Source organism: Aquarana catesbeiana, linkage group LG02 (assembly GCF_042186555.1).
Source record: "Aquarana catesbeiana isolate 2022-GZ linkage group LG02, ASM4218655v1, whole genome shotgun sequence".
NCBI classification, from domain to species: domain Eukaryota; kingdom Metazoa; phylum Chordata; class Amphibia; order Anura; family Ranidae; genus Aquarana; species Aquarana catesbeiana.
In genome coordinates, this window is record NC_133325.1 from 666,402,375 (window position 1) to 666,421,598 (window position 19,224).

The 19,224-nt window shown below is 46.9% G+C and overlaps 1 protein-coding gene across 3 annotated transcripts in view; it reads right to left on the reverse strand.

The window, feature by feature from the left end:
• The window catches only part of LOC141128963 (apoptosis-inducing factor 3-like), a 241,227-nt gene that overhangs the window by 145,083 nt on the left and 76,920 nt on the right, over positions 1–19,224 (reverse strand). For all 3 annotated transcript variants that reach the window (XM_073616628.1, XM_073616627.1, XM_073616629.1), the window contains exons 7-8: positions 16,602–16,714; positions 4,060–4,146 (exon numbers count right to left, since the gene is read on the reverse strand). In XM_073616628.1, the coding sequence (XP_073472729.1) occupies positions 4,060–4,146; positions 16,602–16,714 (200 nt within the window). The remainder of the gene's footprint in view (positions 1–4,059; positions 4,147–16,601; positions 16,715–19,224) is intronic.

A 19,224-nucleotide genomic window follows, 5' to 3' on the forward strand; every position in this document is an offset into this window, starting at 1 on the left:
ATTCCTCTGTGTGGTGGTGGTGGTGGTGGTGGGGGGGTCATATACAACCCTCATGGGCCTTGGCCAGTCAATATGAGTGGGTAGGGGGAAGAGAGAAAAAAAAAAAATCAAAAAAGGTTGGGGGTGGAAGGATGGTGGGGTGGATGGGGTGGGTTGTGAAGGACAGGAGCAGGTAAGGGAGAGGGGGTGAGAAAATCACCAACTCCCTCTCCATTGTCTAGAAGTCACATCAGTAAGAAATGTCACACCATCAGTGTAACGCAGGGGTGACCTTCCGATTCACTGATTAAATAGTCCTCTGGGTAAGTAACGTTGCGCTATGTGTAAGCTCCTTGAATAATCAAGAGCTTTTAAAGGCCGTCCATGGTTCCCATGTGGCGGTGAATTTCAAGATCTTATCTAAAGTGAGGTAGATCAGCTCCTCCATCTACGCCACATGGTTTATTCACTGAAACCATTCTGTCATTGAAGGCGGGGATGACGACCGCCAGTGAACTGGTACACACATTTATGCAGCGTTGACCATATGCATCGCAATTGATTTGTAGTAGTGTTTTTTAGAGGTTTTAGACAGGTGTAATAGATACTGCACTGAAGAAAACTCCAGCTGGAGAGAGGATACCTTTGTGATTACATCATGTACCTTATGCCAAAATGGCTGCAGTGATGTGCAGCTACACCAAATGTAGTGGACGTGCCAGTCTCCCTTCCACATCGCCACCACGGCTCAGAAACTGAGGGGGAAAATTTGTGAGAATTCAATAAGTCTAGCACTAGACCTCCTCTGTAACTCTGTAACCGCATTGTCGGCACACCAGCAGATCTTCGGATCGACGCCCAGGTGCTGCCGCCACTATTACTGGTAAGGGAACCAGGCAGTGAGGACTTTCACCTTCACACCTGGTTCCCAACTGCGCATGCGCGAAGCGTGCTGAGCTTTCTAATTGACCCAGTGGCGGGGGAAGGAGAAGGGGGGGGATCGAACTTCCGGGAGATCGGGCCACAGCCTGTCTCCGGAAGTGGGGAGAGGGTCCTGTCAAAAACAGGTCCCCCATTCTCCCCTCCCCCCTGAAAGGTGTCAAATATGCTTCCTCCCCACCGGAGGGGGGAGGAAGCATATAAGCGAGTGTTCCACTTTTGGGTGGAACTCTGCTTTAAGTACTGAAGTTTGGCGCCATTCGGTGTAACATCAAAAATTGCTGTTCAAATACCATGTGACATAAAAAGTTGCAACGACCACCATTTTATTCTCTAGGGTGTCTGCTAAAATTTATATATATATTTTTTTTTTTTTTTGGTTTGGGGGTTTTGAGTAATTTTCTAGCAAAAAAAAAAAAATATGATTTTTACATGTAGGAGAGAAGTGTCAGAATTGGACTGGGTGGCAAGGGGTTAATTGCCATAAGTAAGTAATATACAAATAACTATAATATATTGTTTTTAAGGTATGTTACTATATTTTCAAAAACTGTACTCAAGCAGATGGCTTAACAGACAAATTACTGAAGTTTGAAGTTATAACTTCCAGCCAGTAAATTCACAGTAAATAGATAAATAATGAATTATTATGTTGTAACATATAGCATATAAATATATGATTTAGCTTGATTAAAACAGTACCTTTTCAACAGCAGCAGATTCTCATTCTCCCTCTTAACTGTGTGAGAAAATCATGGGTTTGTGGGTAAATCTTATACCCATAAACCCATGTTTTTGTCCTTGTAGTTAAGCGGGCTGGGCTGGAAGGGAGCATGTGTCTTTTAGACACATGCCCCCTTCTATGACACTGCAGTGAGAGGACAGCCTGCACTGCAGCATTTTTATTGGACAGCTTGGGCCAATGGTACTTTGCCATTGGTCCAAGACTCCAAGCTGTCCATTGAGCTCAGTGCTTCTAACAAGAAGTGAGCAGAGGCACTGTGAGCTCATCCTCTCAATCTGCTGCAAACAGAGTGTGCCAGCTTGTATTTAAATTGGCCGCTCTGTATGTAGCTTCTGACAGGCTGCACAAGGAGCCCTGTATCTCTGGAACCATAGATCGTAGGACCCCCAATGGTGGGGTAGGACTATAGCTACCTACCCCCCAATTTGTGACCCCAGGTCACCGGGCTAAAACCCTTGAAGCGCGATCGTTTTTTTTTCCTTTTTATGTTCATGGCAGGTGCACATCCCTGGTATATACCCAATTCATTACCAGGCAATATTTTTTTTCCAGTGCTTCTTGTGATACTTTAATACTTGGTCATGTAGCCCTGTACTCAAATTTATATAATTTTTTGAGATCCATAGAGCGTCTTTTGGTGGAGTTTAATGATCACTGGGTTTTCATATTTTATTATACAAGGAAAAAAGTTTCTGTGTTTTTTTAACTTTGTGTAATAAAGAATATCAAATAAAAATGCCAGGTCAGTAAATACACAACCAAAATACACGTCCACGGTTTGTAAAGTGTGAAGTGGTTTAGCACCTGGAAACAGAAAACAGAAAAATAGACAATAGCAAATGGAAGAGAAAATATATTTTTTTCTTATGGGGGAAAAAAAAAATTGACAGAAAAAAAAATAAAAAGGAGGGGAGGTAAAAGGAAGTTAAAGCAGCAGGTGGCTAGAGCTTAACGTGTATGTGAACCCTTTCTTTGCATAAATGTTTAAACAATGTGAAATAGTGATATAATACATTGAAAATAAACACATTGAAAATACCTTTCTTTCATTGTTTATTGGCTCTGCATTATGAACTGTATCATGATCTGAGTAGCGGTGGAGACTCCTTACGATGAGCAGCAAATTCTGCTAATGGCACATACCCCAGCAGCAGTTGTGATTTAAAATGTCAGATGTCTGACCATGTCCCTGTAACTCCGGTGTAGCAGGCAGAGACACCCCCTGACCCCTCCATGGGACAATGAGCAGCTTCTGTCTCATACCCCAGTTGCTGACACTCAAACTATGTGGGGCCAGCAGAAGTCTGACCACGACCACGGTACAGCCTAGCCATACGTAGACACTGCATCCTGTAACTCCAAGCTAGAAAAAAAGAGGCACAAACTGACAACCATAGGACTGATCTTCTGTGCTCTGAATGGTCAATTAAAACAGAAATTAAGAGGAACTGGTGGGGTCCATTTTTTTACAGCTATGGAAGAACGAAAAAGTACAGCATGCTACATTTGCAACAAGTTACTTGTAAACACAGACACAGGCATTAAATATTATATTTTGGTGTTTCATACGCTTTAAGGAATATCTATGATTACATTTTAAAACCATATATTCAATTTTCAGATTTGATTTATTTCTAGTCTACTCCTATTATTGTCAACAAGCTTGAATTTTGTAAACTCAGTTTGTGAAGATCCCCACAGGCAGCCATTGGCTGGAAGTGCTGACTGAGCGCTGGCTTTTCAACATGACCGTTTGACAGAAGCCAGTCGTTAGACTGGCATCTGTTGAACAGAGAACGGTACACACTGGCTGACTTTGGTTATGTGTGTACCTGGCTTAATATTGGGTTGTCATATATACCTATTGTTTGTATATTTATTTATGAAGTCACCCCAGATCTCTTTTTATTGACATCGGATTCTAAGAAAAAAAAAAAAAAATTGTCAAACAAGGGCCATATTAATAAGGTGCTTCATAATTTTCTGAGAAGTTCATTTTTATGAAGATGTCAGGTCTTTCATTGTCCTAATGCAGTTTACTTTTGACATCTAGGTGTCTATCGAAGGATCTCCACAGAATTGTCATGCAGACTCAAGCTGTTTTATTCAGGTGGACTGCTGTTAAATTTAATAGGCAAAAGCTGGCCATATATTATACAATTTTCTTATTCAATTTCCTTTAGATTTACCTTCAACTGTTTAGTGCAGGGGCCTGCCTGATTCCATACAAATTGAAAGTGTTTTGGTTTGACCTCATACTATATGGTTCTGGTAAATCTAGAGGAATATTGTACAAGAAAATTATGTAATGTATGGTCAGCCTTAATTAAGCTATAGATTAATTTTAAAAACTGTCATATATGGCTATACCATTTCTGTTGGAGTTCAAGGATTACCTCTTTTTCTGTCCAAACTTCAATATCATGTTGAGAGTAAAATTCTTTGGGTCTTAGGTAGAGATCTTCAGCCTTTGCATTCATCGCCTGTAGAAAAGGTTGTTGTGGTTAGGTGACTTTCTAATGACTACAATGAACTACCAATCATTTTTAGCCATAATGTATAATTGGCATACAAATTTGCATGCAGGTGAGCAAAACTAAAATGCCAAACATCTTAAGAGGTTTCTTGTTAAAAAAACATCTTAAGAGGGAATCAAAATCTCTCAATATATAAAGTAAAAAAGTATAACAAGGATGGGTGCCACAGATAATACATAGTATACTTTGCTGTAGCTGCAGACGTTTAATAAAACACAGACACTTACTAGTCCAGGGATCCAGTGCTGTCACCACCCAGGCTGGATGTTCTGGTCCCCAGCACCGCCATCATGCTTGGGGGAAGGTGGATGTGACTTCCTGCAGCTTCATAGCTGGCTCCCCACTACACATGCCCGAGTGCTACTGTGCTTTCTAAATTAATCTGCAGCCTCCTGGGATGTGCAACGTGTCAGGAGGTTGTGGGCAGGGAGGAGGGTGGAGGGCAAACTGCCACCTTTCTTGCTAGTGAAAGCGGGTACCTGTCAAAAATCGGTACTCACTCTCAAAAAATTGGATTTTTGACTTACCATAAAAATCAATTTCTCTGAGTTCATTGACAGACACAGCGCTCCATTATTCAGAACCATATGGTTATATCGCCCCCTACAGGACTAGGACACTAGGCAGAAAAAAAGCGCAGCTGATGCCCGATGGAAGGCCCAAGAGGCAGTAAGCAGCCAAGTAGAATGCGCCATAACAGGGAAAGGAGGAACCCAACACCTGATAGAATAGGCCAGAGTCATAGTCTGATCCATCTAGAAGGGTCGCAGAAGCAGACAGCCCCTTTTTTTGTCCCATCCACGATCCCAAACAGTGAGTCTGATCTCCGAAAAGACCCTGTGACTGCCAAATACATCCAATACGCCCGAACACATCCAGGGCATGCAAGGTAAATCCCTTAGGACATTTTGACCTGGGACACAGGGAAGGCAATACAATGTCCTTAGTGAAAAAGGAATTAGAGGAGGGAACCACGGACAAAGGCAAAGAACCACTTAATCTTTGTGGATCACAAGGTAGGTAGTATGACATGGTAACGCCTACAGTTCCGACACTCTGCGAGCAGAGGTGATAGGCAACCAAAAAAGCCACCTTCTGGGACAGAGCAAGCAGAGGAACCTCTCGAATATTTTCAAAGAGAGGCTCCTATAGAACCGAACGCATCAAGAGCAGATCCCACGGTGGTAAAAGAGAACGCACCGGTGGAGGCAGATGTTGAACCCCTTGATTAAGAGTACGCACCAGGAAGTTGCGAGACCAAGGGACGCCGAAGAAAACTGCTGAAAAGCCGACACCTGGCCCTTGATGGTACTCAAGGCCAAGTTCTGCTCAACCCCCCCCATGAAGGAAGGTGGAAATCCGAGCCACCGAGAAAGAACGAGGGTAAACTCCAAGCGCCTTACACCAGGATATGTATGCTATCCACGTCCGGTGGTAAATCTTCCTAAAGGAAGGCTTCCTAGCCTTCAGCAGCGTCGTAACTTCAGCACCTGGCTCATAACAGCCAGGCCTTCAAAACCAGCGACTGAAGCAGGATGGAAGATCAACCCTTGGAACAGTAGAACCTCCCTGGGAGACAGTTGCCAAGGGACATCAGTGACCAAGCGCACCAGGTAGGCATACCAAGATCAAGAATACCACTTGGGCCCACTAGAAAACCTTTGGCCTCTATCCTGCGCAAAAGCCATGGCAGAAGCTTGAGAGGAGGAGGTGTAGATCCGACTATACTGGCCCCACCAGAGCGTCAGAAGTGTCCACAAGAGGATCCCGTGACTTTGCCAGAAACCTCAGTACTGTTACGTTAAGCTGGGATGCCAACAGATCTACCTCGGGAGTGCCCCATCGCAGACATATCCGATGAAACACTTCCTGGTGAAAGGACCACCCCGTGGACCAACACTAGCCGACTGAGGCAACCGCCTGCCAGTTTTCCACTCCTAGAATGCATACGGCGGAGAGGGCCGGAACAAGGCGTTCTGCCCACCGGAGGATGCTGGCTACTGTCAAGGCTGCCGACACAGTCTTCGTTCCGCCCTGGTGATTGACATAGGCCACCGCTGTGGCATCATCCGACTGGATCTGTACCAGGAGCCACTGAAGTCGACCTTCATGTTCCAATACATAGTCTGATCGCACAAAGTCCCAGGCTACTGATCGGCACTCCGGATTCCTCCAGCATCCAACGACCCTGAGCAGAACCCAATCCTAGAACACCTCCCCATCCGGACAGAATGGCATTGGTGGTGACCACTGTCCAACACAAGGGGAGAAAGGATGTGCCCTGCCGAAATCCCAGAGAGAGAAGCCACTAGACCAGGGACCCCCGTTTTTTCCGGCTCAGCCAAATCTGATAGCCCCGAGACCTCAGGCACTTTACGACAGGATCTCACTTGAAGGGAGCTCGTATGGAACTGCGCAAATGGAACCTCCTCGAAGGTAGATACCATCAGGCCCAACATCCACATGCAGGACCGCAGGAAGGCCCACCTGAGAGACAACAGTAGTTGAAGCGCAGCATGCAACTTCTGGAGTTGTCCAGAGGTAGAAACACTCTGGCCAGAGATGAAACCAGAGTCAGGCCCAGATAATCCAATTTTCTGGAAGGAGCAGGAGCAGACTTCAGGTAGCATAGAAGCCAACTAAAAACTGTGGTCTGTATAGTGAGCTACGTCGCCCCTCAAGGTAGCCGAGGTCTCTGCTCGCAGAAGAAGGTCGTCTAGGTAGTCCAGGACCGCAATCCCCCGCTGACATAACCACACCAGAACTGGGGCCAACACCTTTGTGAATACGCGAGGAGTGGAGGCGATACACATGGTCAACACTGCAAGCTGATAATGCTCTTCTCCCACAGTAAAACGGAGGAAGTGTTGGTGTCGGGCACATATTGGAGTGCAAAAATAAGCATCCGTGATGTTGACAGAAGGCAGAAATGAGGGGATGATGAAGGGATGCCACCACCGTGTGGATGAACTCCATTCTGTCCTTCTGTACCCACTGAAACCAGGACAAGCACACCCTGAAGCAACAGGGCTTGCACAGCCCCAAGGAGAACTGCCAACAATCCGATGACAGACGCCTATTGGAAGGAAAAAACTCTTTTCGGGGTTCAAGGCCTTCATGCTGAAGGGGCCTCGTGCGTAGGTCTAGGGAGCCCTGCTCTCGAGATGGCCATACCAGGTACATTGCGTGCCGAGAAGAAGGACCGCATTCGCTACAAGGCCCTTTTCCCCATTTCAGACTGTGGAAGAGACCCTCCTGTGAGACTCGTAATAATGTCATCCAGGGTAACCCTAAACAGACCATTGAAATGGTAACCCAGTCAGAGCTTTTTTTTTTAGAAGACCAGTCCGCATACCAACACTTAAACCACAATACATGTCTAAGCACCACTGCAGAAACAGAGCTTAGCAACCAGGGGAACTGCATCCAAGAGGCATTACATACAAACTGCAGCCCCCAGACCAACTGGTCCGCCAACTCGGCGAAAGCAGAGGGAATCTGCTCCCCCTCCAGGTATGTCAGCCGGAACCTTAAAAGCCGGAGACTCCTCTACCAGAATCATGGTCGCCTTGCGCAACCTAGAGACAGGGGGATCCACTACTGGTGGGACAGTCCACTTTTTAAGGAAGAGACCCCACAAAGTGGTACCTCACAGTGAAGCGTCTTTGGAACCACAAAGGGACGCTTTGGACACTCCCAGTCTTCACGAACAAATATTCCAAAATAGGAGGGAGAAGGGAACGCTTTTGCCAAGGGGACCGGCACCTCCGCTGCAGCCACAGCTGCATCCTCCATTTTTAAAGTTTCCCGTACAGACCTAATAAGGGTGACAACCAGCACCTTCTTGTGTGCCACTGCAGTTGAGGAGGAACAACCTCACTAACTGACAGGACAGGGAGTGTAGCCTCCAACCCCGCAAGGTGGGCCACATACACGATGGCAGAGCCAGACAGCCATTTACTAGCTTATATGCCTAAGCGCCACCTGTGAAAAATGCAAAGAACTTGGGGGGGTCGCCGACTGAGACCCCTGCCGCCATAGGCCCCGTACAGGGGCCCCACACAGGGGACGTCGACCAAGGCCCCACACAGTGCTCCTCACAAGGGGCACCGGCCAAGACCCCGCACCAGGGGCGTCTACTGATACCCCACACAGGGGCACCATTGGGCTCCTAACAGAGGCACTGGCTGAGACCTCGCACAGGGGGCGCCTACGGATACCCCACACAGGAGGCACCACTGGACCCCTCACAGGGGGTACTGCCTGAGAACCCGCACAGGGAGCGCCTACGGATGCCCCGCACAGGGGGCACTACTAGACCCTTCACAGGGGGCACTGGCTGAGGCCCCTCACAGGGGGCATTCACTAAGGCCCCTCACAGGGGGCATCCACTAAGGCCCCACACAGGGGGTGCCTACGGAGGGCCCACTTAAACAACCCCTCAAAGGGGGTTAACCTCAGAGCCCCCACAGCGCCGTCCCTCTGGTAGAAGGCGTCCGGCATGCCTGCGCGGACTAGCAGGCCGCAAAAGCCGCGGCCTAAATTTTCGGTCGCCCGCAGCGAGTGCACAGGTCCGTGGGGGGACCATACAAAGCAGAGCCGAGGAAGGAGGGCAGATGCCCACCACAATAAAAACGGCAGCCTCCGCCACCCGCTCTAGGGCCGCCCCACACATCGCCCGATCAGTATGCCGCGGCCTAAATTTTCAACTGCTTGCCTCGAGTGCACAGGTCTGCTGGGTGACCAGACAAAGCAAAGCCGAGGAAGGAGGGCAGATGCCCGCCATGAAAAGCGTCGGCCTCCACCGCCCGCTCTAGGGCCGCCCCACGCGTCGCCTTGTTGGTAGGCAGCAAAGCCGCGGCCTACATTAGCGGAGGGCTGCCGCAGGGGGCGCGGATCTGCGGATGCCTGGTCACCCACCCAACCATCAAGCAGGTGCCAAGGAGAAGGGGGGTGGAGTGGACAGAATGTCCAAAACACCTAGGCCAGAGGCCTCACCCGGGGGGGGGAGAATCCCAGAGAGGCCGACCACCCCAGGGAGTACCGGCGCCCCACACCACTCCAGGGAAGGAGAGGAGGGGGCCCCTTACTTACCGCTCCAGCGAAGTACGCGGGTAACGCTCCCAGACAGATCCTCCTCACCACCGAAGTGGGGGGCTGTCGGCCACGAGGAACGCTGCGACACAGGCCGAGACCCGGTCGTATGCGACCTCGCAAGGCGTTTAACTCACGGGGCCAGCCCCCATCCAGAGGGGCTATGCCGTGGCCGATCTAGCGCGTAGCTGCGGTCTGCACACGCTCACTGGCCAGACTGGGGAGACCACTGGATCTTAGTGTCCAGTCCGTCTCCCAGTCTGGCAGCTGATTTTAGATCTCACAGGAAAAAATCCAAGAGAAAAAAAAAAAAAAGTAGTTTAAAAAGCAAAAACAGAAACTAGATCCCTACTCCTGACTAGGCAAAAAAAAAAAACACTGAGGGCCTAAAGCAGAGGGGGGGTGTATATCACCTAGGACTGCCCATAGGCGTAGCCAAGTCTTTTTTTCTGCCTAGAGTCCTACTCCTGTAGGGGGTGATATAACCCTATGGTTCTGAATAATGGAGCGCTGTGTCTGTCAATGAACGAAAGTGAAAAAATAAATCATCCGGCAATTTTTTCTCACGATTTTACTTTTTTGGAAAGTTCATTGTATGTTTCTTCAGAAAGTAGCTGGCACTGATTCAGGATCCCTGTTTCCTGTGATATACTTCAAGAAAAGGATTTTACAGGTAAGCTGTTAGAAAAATCCTATTTTTTGGTTTACCTGTAAAATCCAACAGCTTACCTGTAAAATCCTTTTCTTGGAGTACATCATGGGACACAGAGCCTAAGTAATAACCTTATGGGTTATGGGCCACCTTCAGGTGATTGGACACTGGTATACCCAATACAGGAAGTTCACTCCGTCTATATAACCCCTCCTCCTTCCAGGAGTACCTCAGTTTTTGTAGCAAAGCAAAATACTTAAACCCCATAAAAGAGGGGAGGGACCCCTGTGTCCCATGATGTACTCCAAGTAAAGGATTTTACAGGTAAGCTGTTATAAAAATCCTATTTTCTTTATCGTACATCATGGGACACAGAGCCTAAGTAATAACTTAATGGGATGTCCCATAGCAATGCTATTTGAAGGGAGGGAGAGACAAACCGTAGGGCACCCCCAAGACCTGAGGACCTGTACTGCTGCCTGTAGCACACTGCGCCCGAAGGCGATATCCTCATACCTCCATACATCCACCTGATAAAATTTTGTGAATGTATGTACTGAAGATCAAGTTGCGGCCTTGCAGATCTAAGCCATGGAGGCCTGGTGACGCACTGCCCAAGAAGCACTAACCGACCTGGTAGAGTGCGCCTTAACTTGAAACGGCGGAATCTTACCCCTTAAATCATAAGTTTGAATTATCACTTGTCGAATCCACTTAGCGAAGTGGATTTCGACGCTGCCTGTCCTTTCTTAGGACCCTCTGGCAGAATAAATAAGACATCAGTCTTACGAATCGGAGCAGTTGCCTTTAAATAGATTTCCACTGCTCTCACCACATCAAGACAATGTAGTGACTTTTCTTCCCTGGAACATGGTTTTGGAAAAAAACAATGGCAGGACAATATCTTGGTTCAGGTGGAAACCTGAGACTACTTTTGGTAGCACCATCCTGTCCTCATGAAAAATGAAATATGGCTCTTTACAAAAAAGAGCAGCCAATTACGAAACCCTCCTTGCTGAGGACATAGCAACCAAAAATACCAGCTTCCTTGTCAGAAGGACTAAGGGAATATGCTGTATCGGTTCAAATGCCTGTTCTTGTAACACTGGCAAAACTAAGTTCAAGTCCCAAGGGCTCAAAGGTGATTTAACAGGCGGATTAATCCGCATCACCCCTTGCATAAAACCCCGGACTAAAGAATGCATAGCTAGCGGTCTTTGAAATAAAATTGATAAGGCTGAGACTTGGCCCTTAATAGTACTCAAGGCCAACTTCATCTCTACGCCTAATTCTAGAAAGGCGAGAATTCTGCCTATGATATATCTTCGAGGGTGCCAACCCTTGGATTCACACCAGGAAACATAAGCCTTCCAGACTCTATAATATATAGCTCTGGAAGCTGGCTTCCTTGCATTAATCAAAATAGAAATAACTGACCCGGAAAGCCCACGTTTCTTCAGTATGTGGGTTTCAATAGCCAGGCCATTAAATTTAGCGTTCGTAAAGTAGGATGGAATATCGGCCCCTGTGAGAGCAAGTCTGGACTTAGTGGAAGGAACCATGGGTCCTCCACTGCCATCTTTACGATTTCTGCATACCATGCCCTTCTGGGCCATGCTGGTGCTAACAGAATTACCGGATTTCTTTCCAGCTTGATTCTGCAAAGAAGTCGTGGTAGCAACTGAATAGGGGGGAATGCATAGATCAGTGAGAACTGATCCCATGGGGTCACCAACGCATCTGTTTCCCGCATGCAAGTGGATCCCTTGTCCTGGACACAAAGTTGACTAACTTCATGTTGAATCTGGACGCTAGAAGATCTACAACCGGAGTCCCCCATCTTTGGCAAACAGGCCAAAAAATATCAGGGTGTAGAGACCATTCCCCCGGGAATAACTGCTGGCGAATTTAGTATGCCTGCCAATTCTCTATTCCCGGAATGAAGACTGCCGATAGGCACGGAATGTTCCTTTCTGCCCCAAGCTAGAATATGGTTCACCACTATCTGTGCTAAGAGACTCTTGGTGCCCCATGGTGATTGATATAGGCCACAGCTGTGGCATTGTCAGATTGGATCCTGACAGGACAATCCCCTAACCTGGAAATCCAGGCTTTCAGAGCCAGACGCACGGCCCAAATCTCTAGGATGTTGATGGGAAAGGTTCTTTCGGTTCTTGACCACTGTCCCTGGACAGTCGTTTTCTCTAGTACTGCTCCCCAGTCTGAAAGGCTGGCATCTGTCGTTACTACTTTCCAGATAATTGATCTGAAGGATTTTCCTTTCAGCAGATTCTGGGTTAGTAACCACCAACTGAGGCTTTGGGACACTCTTGGGGACAGCCGCATTGGCAAGTCCAAAGCTTGGATCGTTTTGTTCCAAGCAGACAGGATACTATTTTGCAACAGTCTCGAATGGAACTGGGCATAGGGGACTGCTTTGAATGAAGCCACCATCTTTCCTAACAACCTCATGCAAAGGCGAATTGAGGGATTTCTTTTCAACCTGACCATCCGCACCAGCTCTTTTATGGAGCTGATCTTTGCCAGAGGGCAGGAACACCTTTTTCTGGGCTGTGTCTATAATCAAGCCCAAATACTCCAGCTTTCTTAGCAGTTTTAAGGAAGACTTCTCTAGGTTGAGAATCCAACCCAGACTTTCCAGGTGGTTGTAATGCGTGCACTTTGCTCCAAGCGAGCCACTGACTGGCCTATTAACAATTGATCGTCTAGGTAGGCCAAGACTGTTATGCCCTATGCCCTTAACCTGGCTAGAGGTGGGGCCAGTACTACAAAGCTACAAACTGAAAGTGCTGCTGTTCTACTTCGAATCACAGAAACCTTTGGTGAGCGGGAAATATAGGGACATGCAGATATGCATCCCTGATGTCGATGGACGCCAGAAGTTCTCTTCCTTGTAGGATAGAAAGAACTGACCTGATCGACTCCATGCGAAAAGAGTGGATTTTCAGGAACTGATTTAGATTCCTTAGATCTAGAATGGGTCTGACATCCCCATTTGATTTTGGTACCGTAAACAGGTTTGAATAAAACCCCAAACCTTGCTCTTCTGTGAGGATCTGTATGATCACCCCCTGAGTCAATAATCGGTCTAATGCTTGAAACCGGGATTGCCTGTTCCCTGGATCTTTGGGAACGTTTGATCTCAGAAAACGAGACGGTGGAAACTCCCGAAATTCTAGTTTGTATCCTAGAGACTCCGTGGGGAGGACCCATCTGTCCTGAATTTCCCTTTGCCAGACTTCTGAGTAATGCAGAAGTCTTCCCCCCACTCATGTGAGGGGGGACGCCTCTTCATGATGAGGCTTTAGTATTCTGCTTTGCAGATGTCCGGCCCCAGGTCTTCTTTTGAGCCTGGGCCTGACCCTGAGGTTCTCCTCTAGAGTCTGACGGCGGAGGCCGTCGCCACTGCCTAGAGGCGGATGCCCCTGGCACAGGAGAAAAAGTCTGTTTAAATGAAAGAAGTTTATACTTTCTTTTGACCGGCAAAAGAGTACTCTTCCCACTAGAAATCGTTTGGATGTATGTTGGATCTTTAAGCATTTGTGCATTATCTACTGGAAAAGTTAAACTTTTATTCACACTGGAAATCACAGAGTCAACTGCTGGCACCTTCCATTTTTTGGTGAATTTCTCTTCCATGAGATAGAGAACTGAGAATCTATTTGGAGGGAGCAAATGCTTATCCGGATGATCCCATTCAGCATAAAATCAGCTTTTCTAGTAATGCATGGACCGGAAAACGCATGAAAAGACTGTAACGGCTTTAAAGAACCCAAGGAAGAAACCGGACTTTCAGCTCACTGTTAGGAGTAGCATGAAAGTGGAACGAACCATTTCCGTAAGGATTTGTACCTCAGATTGCGAAGCTGAATCATCAACTGTTGTTTCCTCCGCAGAGGAATAATCGGCTTGTTTTTCCTCTCGATCACCTGAGGGTAATACCTCATCCTGTCCCCATTGTTCCCTTGGTAAAGGGTCTGAGGTGGGGGAGGGGGATCTAGCACGCTTCCTATCCACTTGGATAGAGGATGCTAATCTTCCTTCTAGGCCCTGCAGGGCAGAGGAAAATCTTCAGTCACGTATACAGGGGCTGAAGTGTGAGAAGCAGTTGTACCACCAATTGGTTCCAAAGACTCACCCTGGCTTATCATGTCTGGTATCTCCGGAGAGGATGACAGTGTGGAGGCATGACTGGAATTCCCAGCGCCTGGGGGTGGAATTTTTGGCACCTTAGCGGTAGTTCTGGAAGTCATAGTGCTAAGCACAAAAGCAGAGGCACTTAAGAAAAAAATATACCACTTTCTGAGCAATAGTTTAGAAAAACAATGCCACCATAAAGATAAGCTTTTGGCGCTGCCTAAGCACAAGAGCTGGCGCGCTGCCTGTCCCAACAATCCCTTGCTGGACAGTGTTCACAATAAGGGCAAGTTTGAAATATACAAGTAGTATATGTGAAGCCGCCACCGCACCTCTCCAGGAGGGGGGGGGGGGTTTATCAGCAGAGTGTTAGGCTCCCTAATCTGCAGGATACATATTTGCTTAGTAGGGGCCATTTATACATTAAAAATATGTCAAAACTGCTGCTGTACCCCCACTTCGTTCCCTCAGAAGAGGAAACGGCACTGTTCAATAAGAACCCCCACTGACTGCTGGGACCACACATGCTGTTATAGCCAGAACACAGAGCTGCTGAAAAGCAACGTACCAAGGTATGTGTAAATTACTCCCTCTAGTGGAGATCTTAAGGCTTACAATGTTTAATATATGGAAGAAAAGGCATAGGTGGACATTTTACAGTTCCTAGGCTTCTTCCCTCACCTCATCCTCGCTGCAGGATACTGCTGAAACATACAGATCCAAACTTCACCCATCACAGCGGGCTGCGTTAGTAAACCTTCAAAGACCGGGTCCCTATAATAGGGGTTCCACTCCTTTGGACCTGTATAGCACCTCTCAGGAGCAACTTTAGGTAATGTAGCAAGACCAAAAAGAGTCCTGGTTCCTAGGATCCAGCCCTCAAAGAGAAGCGTTACAGGCAAAACCTCGCTCTTCTATGCAAGGCCGGGTACCATCCTGTGGCCTCAGTGGCTTGGATGGATCCGGCTGTGGAGGTTATTTAAATCCAGCATGGATCCCTCCTGGAGCTCCCATCATCAGCAGATAGCAGGTGCAATGTCAGGCTTCTGCACACACTGCCTAAAGCCCTTTTGCCTGTACAGTAATACCTCGCATTGGGAGTAACGCGGTTAACGAGCGTTTCGCAATACGAGCTGTGTTGTCTCACAAAACGAGCAGGATTCAAGTATCTGCGGTGTGCAGTACCACATTTGGCCAGAGGTGTAGTGACACTGAGCCGTTCGGAGCCGCTCGGATGCACTCAGAAACACTCCATTCCCGAGTGTTTCCGAGCCTCTCGGTGGTTTTCCAAGTGCATCCGAGTGGCTCCGAACGTTCTCCGAGTAGTTCCAAGTCTCTCGGACTATTGTATGCGGTACTGCATACAATAGAAGTCAATGTGAAACGAATTATTTTCATTTCCATTGACTTCTATGGGGAAACTCGCTTTGATATGCGAGTGCTTTTGATTACAAGCATTCTCCTGGAACGGATTATGCTCGTAATCCAAGGTTCCACTGTACAGGCTGTCATTGCAGAGCTGTAGGCAGTGTGAATGAACTACACGTGTGCGGATCAGCATGCCCACAGTTCAAACTACAAGTAAGTTTGCCATGGTGACTGACGGTAATTGTAGTTTATTCATTCACAGGAAACTGAATGAATGAAGCAGCTGTATGGCCAGAGCTCACTGAATCCACTACAGACCTACTCCATTTCTTAGTAAACTTACTATCTATGGGATATTGTTGAGCAAAATCTTTTAGTGGAACAAACACCTTTTCAGGATGAGCCCAGTCAACAGAACACATCCTTTAAATAAGGATGTACATTATTGTACAGGGATTGGGGTTGCTTCGGCGGACGTCACAATCCCAATCCTGTAACCGTTTGGATACAGGACTCAGAAAGCAGTAATTTAGTCTGAACTAAATCTGTACAGAAACTCGCAAAAGCCTTTTGGGTCAGAGATAAAACCTGACCTTTGAATTCCTCATAAATAAAACCCCTGAAGAAGAATTCTCCACTTCTCCCGCCAGAAAAAGTAATTTGCTGTCCCACCTTATCCTCTGCCGGTTCATCAACTCTGCGTGTGATAAGGTGGGAGAATACATGCAGGGACTGGCCAAATTTTGATCCATCTATGGCCGTTCCCACTCGACAGAAGTCAATCTAACTATTGACTTCAGTTGAATGGGAATGTTGGAAAACTTTTGTCGATCAGCAGCTGCAGCCACCTGGAGGGGTCCTGCTGTGAGAACACAATGGCACAGCAGAGAGGAGTCGTCCATCCACCTCACTTTTGTGGATCAGGGAGAATCCCCCTGGCTGGCAAAAAAAAGGAACTGTCTATGGCCAGCCTATGTCCTCTTTTCACCAATGCCACATGCAGACTACGTAATCAACAGCAATATCAGATTGGGCTGTAAGGGAAACAGACTGTGGTAATGAACTACTATGGACAGTTCATTGTACAAAAACACATTTCAAGGTGCTAAACAATTAAAGCAATACAGACCTTGCTAAGTTTTGGTCTGTCATAAGGCAAGTGACTTTCTCTGGTCACCATGACAATCTTCCCCGAATAACCTTCTTGGCGGAGGGTTTCTGCACACACCAGAGCAGCAGGGCCTACAATAGCAAAAACATGGGCAAATGATGAAAAAGCCAAATATGTGGATCCAATTTATATAGCGTTACATATTCCACAGCTCTTTACAGAGATTTCTTGACCACATTTACACACACACACACAGCTTATGTAAAAACATACAAACACCGTTTGTGGTCCTTTTTCTTTTAGTACTCCGCCCACTCTTATAAAAGGCATGCAGTTTTGAAGAAAGATGTACAGGTCTAAGATTGACTGGCCAATAAGGAGCCAATGTGCCTTGGATATGGACATCTGACCCATAGGCCCCAACTGTCAAAGTAAATCGAATACCAGAAGATGAAAGGACTGTCGCAGTCTAAACAACCAGACAGTGCAAATGCCATTGCCACACATTTATGCAGGCTGCGAGACAGGGATTGTCTTCTGAAAGCCCTCTACTTTCTCTTTAAAGAAAGACTCCAGCAAGATCAAAAACCTAACAGTAAAAACCTACATGGTATAAGGTTGCATATACTTTGGGCTTTTTTTTAACTTTAAATTACAGTTGTAACTGCATTTAATGTTGAAGAACCCCTTTACATCAGCAGGCAGAGGGAGTTAGTGTTAGACCAAACTACAATATATATATATATATATATATATATATATATATATATATATATATATATATATATATAAAATGTGATTTGGATTTGGTCTAACACTAACGCCCTCTGCCTGCTGATGAAAGGAAGACGTGTTTACTTACATATTCTGAGAGCGATTTGGTCAGGTCACATGATCTCCCCAGTGGCCAGCTTCAGTGAAGAGTAGAGATCGCTGACAAAGGCTGCAGATCCTGAGCACTGACGTCACCAATAGGCATACTATGGGGCCGGGCTGTCTTTAATGCAGGGCAAAAGGGGCAGTTGCCCTGGGCCCTGTCATTGTTGTGGGGCTCAAAGCAGCTGCCTCATACTTGACAATTATCCCGGTTTAAATTCCCTTGTCCCTTGAAGTTTTAGTTGCTGTGTCCCGGTATCTCTGTGTGAAGTGCTGCTACTAATACTGGCCAGCTCTGCTCTATTGTTGTGTACAAATGACTTACCTGCAGATCCTGTGTTTGCATGTAAATAACCGGCATTGATATGTAAATAGCGACGGCATTCATATGTAAATGGTCGCTGATCGGCGGTATTCATATGTAAATAGAGGCGACATTCACATGTATATCATGCCCCCGAGGTCATATCCACCATCACCTATACTGAATGCTGCCCACTGGGGAGGTAAAGGGGCATGCTTGAAAGTCCTGCCTGCAACTGTGGAAAAACTGTGGGAAACCCGCATCCAATTTGCACAGGTGTGAACCCAGCCTTAAAGGGGTGGAGGGTTGGAGTGGAGAGGATGGGGGAGGTTTGGGGTGCAGAGGTTAGCAGGGGTTTTAGGATGCAAAGGTGTATTGACAGGGTGGATAAAGATGTAGGTCGCGTGTAGGGCAGCCCAATTATTTCAATGGGCTGCTCTATGTGCTAGAAATGCAGAAGAAAGTCCCTAACGCTTTTTCAAAATCACACTGTAGCACAGCACATGTCAGCAGATACGCGAGGGTGTCATTAACAATTAATGGCACTGCTGTGTATCTGCTAAAGGGCAGCATGTTTCTGTGGTGGCAGGAAAGCGATTTTGCATGCGTTCCCAACACACAATTGTAAACGCAGGCTAAATGTCTCAGTTACATTGGTGGTCAGTGTAAATCTTCTCATTATATTGGGGCTTGGGGTACAATCCTTTTATTCACACTAGTGGCCAGTTTGAGGGTCCCCCTTACATTAGTGGTCGCTGTAAATCCCTCCTTACATTGGTGGTTACTGTGAATGCTCCTATTACATTAATGGCCTCTGTAAATCCCTCCTTACATTGGTGGTTACTGTGAATGTTCCTATTACATTAGTGGTCAGTGTAAACCCCTATTACATTGGTGGCCAGTGTTGAAACTCCTCTTTCTATTGTTAGTCGGTAAGAGAAAAAAAAAATCAGCATTGCCATTGATCATACCCTCTCCCTAGCACTGCCACTGATCCCAGGAGTTCTAGGATCCCTAGGAGTTTTCTGTCTTTTGATGGGTCCCCTCACCACCCCAGTCCATGGTGTGCAGGCATGTGGAGAGCGAAATTGAATGGGGGGGGGGGGGGGCGGCGCAAGAAAAGATTTGCCCAGAGTCCAATCAATATTAAAGACGGCCCGGCAATGGGGCATACGTTGTCAGCTGTCCCTCCTCTACACTGAAGCCATCGTGGACAGCTGATTACATGACCAGACCGCTCTCAGAATACTTATACATCCTCGTTTCACAGGGTAGATAGAATAGGGTTTAGAGGGTGTGGGAGCAGATTTTAGCTAGTTAGGAATAGACTGGACTTCCACTTTAAGCTATTTGAAAGGCGCTGAGTTGTTTGTATCTCGGATTGACTGTTTGTTTCATTGGACTGAATGAATAAATGGTTTTGGGGTATTTAAAGAAGTTCCCTTTCGTCTTCTGGAGTCA